General features: G+C 41.3%; 1 protein-coding gene across 6 annotated transcripts in view; it reads right to left on the reverse strand.

Moving 5' to 3' along the window:
- MTRF1 (mitochondrial translational release factor 1) overlaps positions 1 to 8,311 on the reverse strand; it is a 94,713-nt gene that overhangs the window by 15,006 nt on the left and 71,396 nt on the right. For 2 of the 6 annotated variants that reach the window (XM_005878631.2, XM_014549740.1), the window contains one exon: positions 2,426 to 2,627. The exons of 3 other annotated variants lie outside the window; for them this stretch is intronic. In XM_005878631.2, coding sequence (XP_005878693.1) covers positions 2,511 to 2,627 — 117 coding nt within the window. In that variant the 3' untranslated portion in view covers positions 2,426 to 2,510. Of the gene's footprint in view, positions 1 to 2,425; positions 2,628 to 5,355; positions 5,428 to 8,311 lie in introns of those variants that run through there. One more of the 6 variants, XM_014549739.1, reaches the window with a different exon arrangement.

Genomic DNA, 8,311 nt, shown 5'->3' on the forward strand with positions numbered 1-8,311 from the left:
GGCCGATTTTTTGCTTTGAGTTGCGAGCTAAAATTCGGGTTACGAGCCAGCTTCAGATACCCCACCGCTAGTTGGCGCAGCGAACGTCACAGTGAATGCCACACTGATTAATGGCATTTCAATTCATTGTAATGGTGAAAATTGATTTGACATACGAGTAATTTGAGTTACGAGCTCCGTCACGGAACGAATTAAACTTGTAAGTCAAGGCACCACTGTACGTTGCTTCTGCAACACCTGGATCATGCTCACAACAAAGCTGATGGAAAGACAGTAATTAATATTCAAGATCAGTTTAGGAACATCATAAAAATATTAAAGTCAAAAGTGAAAAGCAAGGTCTTATGCTTGTGAGAATTATGAGAATCAACCTGTAATCTTTTTTTGTCAAAGGAGGACGTTCCTCAGCTTAAGAGCAGTCATTTTGAGCCCTAGCCAGTTTGGCTCAGTGCATAGAACGCCGGCCCACAGACTGAAGGGTCCCAGGTTCTATTCCAGTTAGGGGCACATGCCTGGGTTGTAGGCTCGATCTCCCCACTGGAGGCAGCCAATCAATGATTCTCTCGGCTGCCATTCTAAGTTGCATGACTTGCAATTTCCCAGGAGGCCACCATTTTAAGTTTTGGTTTCCTAAATGTCTAACCTCCCCCACCCTCCTTTGAATTAGCCAATCGTGCAAGAATGTGAACCCGAGCCTTAAGCAATCAGGGTGAGGGGCAGACTGTGCCAGGGATTAAATCTGAGTGCGAAGTCTTTGTTTACCAGACTCTTTGTTGGTTGCACACCCTTCTGCAGAAGTAAAGATATTGCTTTGCTGTCTGACCCCCAAGTATCCTTTGTGTTCTACCAGGACCCCTTAACTCTGGGGCTCGCCTTATTTCTAACATGCTGAGTGAAAGAAATAAGGAGTTAATCAATGAATGGTATAATTTAAAAGAATATATCAGTATCAAAAGGATAAAGAGAGACCGCAAATATAATAATGAGATTCTTAATAATTTTCTAAAGCAGGAGAAAGTAAATTCAATAGCTTAGAAATTGAGCTTCATCATACAAGAGATGCTCTCAGAGAAAGGACTTTGGATTTAGAAGGTGTAGAAAGAGACTTAAGCCAAACAGTGTCAAAAGACAGAAGATACAGTTGTTAGACAACTTCAAAGAGAACTGGCTGACACCCCTAAAAAACTATCTATGACAGAGGCTTCACTAGAGGGTGAATCACGTTTTTGTATGAATTTAGAAGATGAGAAACAAGAGTTCAAGAAGGAATTAGATCAAAGCAGAAATCAATCTCAGCATGAAAAGGAACAGTGAAAGAAATAAACAGTCAAAGAGTTAAACCTATCTCTGAAATATAGCTGGCATCAAGAAATGAAGAAAAATGGTGAATTAGAAAAAGAGATTACCAGGTTTATGGAGTTTTGAGAAGATTCTTAGATTCCAGATGTTCTACAAGATGGGCTGGGAAATAAAGTGAGCCCAGCCACCCCACAGAGCAGGCCTCAGTGCTGCCCAGCAGAAAGGTCTTGTGAACGAGCCACCCCCGGCATCTCCCCAGGAGTCAGTGTGCCAGTATGGGGACATAGCCGGCAGGCAGAATCAGACCCACATGTTCCATTACTAGAATAATGCATTGAGAACTGCTTTATTGGCAAGCACGTGAATGACTCTGCGTAAGGAAACTGGGCCTGTACCTCCTGAGTAACTCAGGTGGCCTGGACATCCCTCTAGTTACCAATTTTCTTAGCCTCCTCCTTAGTGAGAGGCTGATCACAATGCTAGGTAAGCTTTCTTCCCTTGACAAGTCTACCAGCACAGGGTGATGGCCAGGAAGCACCAGGTAAACCATCTTCCTGCTGAGTAGAATTCTAACCTTCATGTTATTAAACCATGAAAAATACTTTGTTTACAAGATCATCAAAATTAAAATTTGGTTTTCAAGTTCTTCCAGAAAGAAAAAGAAATGTGATTGATTCATTAAAAAACATATTTGTAAGCTGACTGGGTGGCTCAGTTGGTTGGATCCATCATCTTGTACACCCAAAGGTTGTGGGTTCGATTCCTGGTCAGGGCACATACCTAGGTTGCGGCTTCGATCCCCATTTGGAGCCTATGTGTGAGGCGACCGATCAATGTTTGTTTCTCTCTCTTTCTCTCAAATCAATAAACATATCCTCAGGTGAGAATTAAAAAACAAAAACATTTGTAATTATTGTGCATTTTTAGCTGTACTTTATGAAGTCTCAAAGATTCCCATGCCTCTGTCAGCTTCCTGCATAGGTCCATTTCACTTATGTAATAATATATCTATAATAATAAAAGCATAATATGCTAATTAGACCAGACGTCCTTCCAGATGACCTTCCAGATGAAGCCGGGGCCGTGAGGGAAGCCTGGGTCCTGGGTGCTTCCCTGCCTGGGTGCCAGAGGGAAGCCAGTGCCAGCAGCCGGGGGAAGGAAGGCCTACTCTTGCACCAATTTCGTGCATTGGGCCTCTTGTAAATAATAAATCAGCATTTTGTTGACTTAAGATTTTCATCCAAAAACTCAATAACAGCTTCTTCATCTGCTGATTGAAGCAGTCTCTGAATTAGCTGATCCAGGCACTTCTCCCCACATAAAAATTTCTGGTAAAAGAGAGAAATTTTTATGAAAATCTGGTCACTAGAAATAAAGGAGAAATGAAGAAAAGAATTAAGTGTAATTAAGTAGACACTTAATTCTTTTCTTTACAGTCATTGTTTAATAGCAACAAAGAATTACTAATCTACAATACAATGAATAATACTATTACTAACTTGGGAGGATGCTCATTGTTACTGACTCATATTCTTCACAACTTTTATTTATTTTTTTATTGAAAAGTAGCAGTTTAAGCCCCAAGTGCAACATAGTTAATAATACTTTGTCTTTAAAGGGGGGTTTACAAAAAAGCTTATGAATCTTTTATCACCAAATTTTACCATGTTATAAAGTCCTGAATAGATGAAAAAATGTGTTTAATTTTTAGATGATTAAAAAATGGCATATAAAGAGAACAATTGATCTATCTGTCCTATACCACATAATTCTGGTTATTATGGCTTTTTATGTGAAAAGTGAATGTAAAAGAGTAAATAGAATTATATTCTATTTTAAATTAGAATTTTGCTTAAAAACCAATCTTGTAGAATTTGAATTTTTCCAATAACTCTGAAGACAACAAAACAGAGATCCGAATCAACTTTTGAAATTTACTATGCCTCTCTCTTTAAAATTCCTCTCTGCCTGGCTTTTCTGACAACACAGTTCTAAGTTCTCAAACCATTTTTGGGAGAATATATTTGCTGAATCCTTTCTCCTCTGGTACTTTAGAAAATATCAGGCTTTTTATTCTTGTCCTGAAAATTACACCCTTTTCATTTATATCACATTATTTCACAAAGGCAACGAAGACTGAAATGCCCTAATGCCTCAGGGATCTTGTTGCCAGGCTAACGTGTGGACTGCTCCTTGACATTCTATCTTGCCAAACACTCTGGATTTGGCTCAGCTAAAGCCTCTCTGTAACACTACAGCTCACACTTCTCATACCAACTCTCCAAATTTAAATAACTTAATCCATAAATGGTTTAGGATAATTCTGTGTTTTCTTAAACCGGAAATACTGCACAGTAGTTTTGAAATCTAGAAGTCTTGTGTAATAAAAAATATTTATGATGGAATATTTAGGGGACAAGTATCTTGAGGTGTGCAACTTGCTTTCAAATGGTTCAACAGCAACACAGGTGTGTATAGAGAGAGAGAAAGAGAAGGTGGAGGAGGAAGAGAGGGCAAACATAGCAAAATGTTAACAACTATTGCATCTAGGTATAAGGTGCATGTTGAACTTGTCTTTAAACATATGTGCTTGAAAAATTCAAAATAAAAAGTTCAGAAAATTTTATGTTAACTTCCAAATAATTTCACGGAATGAAAACTGTTTCAGTTAGACCTCCCTACATCCCTCCATAAAGTTTCTTTCTGTGAAATTACTAAAATGATGACTCCAAGTACCTTTCCTGTGTTATAGAAGTTCTGTGTAATAGTTGTTGGGATTAGTCAATTAGCACATTCTCATATTTCATAAATGCTCCAAATATAGACATTGGCTTCATGGAAATACTTTACTGTTGGCATCTGGAACACAGAACATTTAAAGTTTTGCTGTTGGCATCAACTAATCTTATATTTAGTCTTTTTTTTTTTTTTTTTAAATTCTCAACCGAGGATATTTTTAGTGGAAGGGAGGGGTAGAGACAGAGAGAGAGAGAGACATCGATGTGAGAGAGACCCATTAACTGATTGCCTCCTGCACGCGCCCAATCAGTGACGGGGATTGAGCCTGCAACTGAGGTATGTGTCCTTGACTGGAATGGAACCCAGGACCCTTCAGTCTGAGGGCCGACACTCTATCCACTGAGCCAAACCGGCTAGGGCTATTTAGTCTTTCTTAAATGGTTTTAAAGTTGAATTTTCGGTTGAGTGTACACACTTGTTATCTCTCAAGTTGAACTGTAGGGTAAAGAATGCCTTACTATCTTTATATTTCACAAAACACCAGCATATAATAAAACTTAATTAAACTTTAAAATTAAACAGAACCATGGCTGGTGTGCTCAGTGGTTAGAATGTCAGCCCACAGACCAAATGGTCACAGGTTCTATTCCTAGTCAAGGACACATACTGCAGTTGTGGTATCACTCCCCACCCCGAGTTGGGGTGCGTGTGGCAGGCAACCAGTTGATGTCTCTCTCACATTGATGTTTTCCTCTGTCTCTCCCTCTTCCTCCCTCCCTCCTACTCTCTCTGAGAACTATAGGAAAAATATCCTCAGGCGAGGATGAAAGAAAGAAAGAGAGCGAGAGAGCGAGAGAGAGTGAGAGAGAGAGAGAGAGAAAAAAAAAGGAAGAAAGAAGTCCCATCGAAAGAAAGAAAGAAAGGAAGAAAGGAAGAAAGGAAGGAAGAAAGAAAAATAAAAAAGAAAGAAAGAAAGAAAGAAAGAAAGGAAGAAAGGAAGAAAGGAAGGAAGAAAGAAAAATAAATAAATAAGTCCCATCCAGTGAGTTCCTTCCCAGGATTTTTAATCTGGAAACACACAGGGTCATCCTCCTCTTGGCTAAAGCTGAAGTACTTAAAGTTGACAAGAGGTTAGAAGCCACATTTTTAGTCATGGGAGAAAGCAATCTTCAGGGAGAGAAGAATGAAGCTGATACATTGAAAGGAGCAAACATGAGAGCTGGATGGAAAATATCCTGATGATATGAATTCCCATATTCATTTATTCCTGAAGCCCAGCTTCATTGCCAGGGTGGTGGCAGTAGCTCTAGTACATTTCTATCCTTGGGGTATGTAACGTCACCCAGTATTCTTGTGAATTCCTTTGTAGGTATTTTTATTTTTATTTATCTAGATAAAAAGGAAGAAAGAAAGGGAATGTAAAAGCACTATAATAAAAAATTTTAAGATTTATACCATTTTAAGAATATGAAAACTTTTTATAAAATTAGTGTGCCTGAAGCTCAAATTATTATAGTATTGCCAAGGTGACTTCATCATTTGGAAATTATGTAACAAGGATTATGTCTTCCTAATAATCACAACATATTCACAGCTCAATTGGGTTAACCTGAGTGCTAAAGATAAAAAGATCAAAGAGGAAGGAATTATAGTTCCTACTTTTCAGAAGCTCATAATTTAGTAGGAGAGTTAAGCAATATATAAGCATCATAATACAGTGCAAGAAATTTAAAAACACAGAAAAAAGGGTTTTAAGGGAGCCATTAACTGTGAAAAGAAGGTGGCATCAAGGAAAGAAAAAATTTGAATTAGAACTTAAAAGCCAACAGTATTTCTCCAACAGAGACAAGCAGAGCATTTCAGTCAAAAGAATAACTATGAAGAAAAGTCTGGAAACAAAGTAAAGTTAACTTTGGAACAACATGGGTTTAAAATGAGCGAGTCCATTTATATGCAGATTTTTTTCAATAAATATTTTGGCAAAGTTTTTGGAGATTTGCTATAATCTGAAAAAATTCACAGATGATCCTTATGATTTTCTTAATAGCATTTTCTTTTCTCTAGCTTACATTATTATAAGAAACTAAAGGCCCGGTACACGAAATTCGTGCAAAGGGTAAGGGTGTGTGTGTGTGTGTGTGTGTGTGTGTCCCTCAGCCCAGCCTGCACACTCCAATCTGGGACATCCCTCTCACAATCTGTGACTGCTGGCTCCTAACCACTTGCCTGCCTACCTGCCTGATTGCCCCTAACCACTCCCCTGCCAGCCTGATTGACACCTAACTGCCCTCTCCTGCCAGCCCGATCGCCCCAAACTGCCCTCCCCTGCCAGCCCGATCACCCCCAACTGCCTTCCCCTGCTGGCCTGGTCCCCCCCAGCTGCCCTCCCCTACCAGCCCGGTTGCCCCCAACTGCCCTTCCCTGCAGGCCTGGTCACCCCCAACTGCCCTCCCCCGCAGGCCTGGTCACCCCCAACTGCCCTCCCCTGCAGGTCCGTTCGCCCCCAACTGCCCTCCCTTGCTGGCCATCTTGTGGCGGTCATCTTGTGATGACATGGGTACAGCCATCTTGTGACGCCATGGGGGCGGCCATCTAGTGGCCACATGGGCGCGGCCATCATGTGACGACATGGGCGTGGCCATCTTGTGGCCACATGGGGGCAGCCATCTTGTGCGAGGGTGTGATGGACAATTTGCATATTGCCGCTTTATTATGTAGAATGGTATACAATATATATAATGTATTATGTGCTAATTGAATGTTTATGTTACTGGTAAAGCTCCCAGTCAACAGTAGACTATTAGTAAAGTTTTAGAAGAGGCAATCAAAAGTTATACATAGATTTCGACTGCAGAAGGGGTCAGTATCCATAACCCCTACATTGTTCAAAGATCAATTGTATATTTAAAACCCAGGACAATGGGAAATTTCTAGTATAAATGGAATATAGGGCAGGAGATAGGTTGATGCTAAGAAATCTGCATAAGGACTTTGAGAAACAATAAAAATACAAAACAATGTATCACATGGAAGTCTGTGCTTATCTATACTAATAAAAGGGTAATATGCTAATTAGACTGGGAGACCTTCCAGATGTCCTTCCGGACAAAGCCAGAGGCAGAGGCAGTTAGGGGCGATCAGGCCAGAAGGGGAGGGCAGTTGGGGGTGAGCAGGCCGGCAGGCAGAGTGGTTAAGGGCGATCAGGCAGGCAGGTGAGTAGTTAGGAGCCAGCGGTCCTGGATTTCGAGAGGGATGTCCAACTGCCAGTTTAGGCCCGATCCCACAGGAATCCCAGATTGGAGAGGCTGCAGGCCGGGCTGAGGGACACCCCCCCTCACCCCCCAGTGCATGAACTTCGTGCACCAGGCCACTACTCTCTCTATATAAAAGCCTAAGCAACCGGCCAACTGTTCAACTGGTAGCTATGATGGGCACTGACCACCAGGAGGCAGACCTCAACACAGGAGCTGCCGAGCTGTGGTGACTTGCCAGCTGTGGTTCTCAGGTGATGCACCGGAACCAGAGAGGAGGGAGCCGGATTCCAGGGTGCATCACCTAAGAACCGCCCTCTCACAATCTGGGACTCCTCAGGGGATGTCGTAGAGCTGGTTTCGGCCCCATCTCTGCAGGCCAGGCCGAGGGACCCCATCTGTGCACAAATCCGTGCACTGGTCCTCTAGTTATCTAGATAAATAAAAATAAAAATAGCCAAAGGGAATTTACAAGAATACTGAGTGACCTTACATACCCCAAGGATAGAAATGTACAGGGCTACTGCCACCACCCTGGCAATGAAGCTGGGCCTCAGGAATAAATGAATATGGGAATTCATATCATCAGGATATTTTCCATCCAGCTCTCATGTTTGCTCCTTTCAATGTATCAGCTTCATTCTTCTCTCCCTGAAGATTGCTTTCTCCCATGACTAAAAATGTGGCTTCTAACCTCCTGTAAACTTTAAGTACTTCAGCTTTAGCCACCAAGGGGAGGATGACCCTGTGTGTTTCCAGATTAAAAATTCTGGGAAGGAACTCATTGGATGGGACTTGTTCAGACTTCCTCCCCATATAAATCAAGTATTGTCTTGGGTCAGGACCATGATTATGTCAGAACATAGAAGTGCCATCAGGGACTATGTGGATGGAGTAGGGAAGAGGTCAGGGTCTAGACCAGTGATGGCGAACCTTTTGAGCTCAGCGTGTCAGCATTTTGAAAAACCCTAACTTAACTCTGATGCTGTGTCACATATAGAATTTTTTTTTATATATATATT

This window comes from Myotis brandtii, unplaced genomic scaffold, assembly GCF_000412655.1.
Source record: "Myotis brandtii unplaced genomic scaffold, ASM41265v1 scaffold569, whole genome shotgun sequence".
NCBI lineage: Eukaryota > Metazoa > Chordata > Mammalia > Chiroptera > Vespertilionidae > Myotis > Myotis brandtii.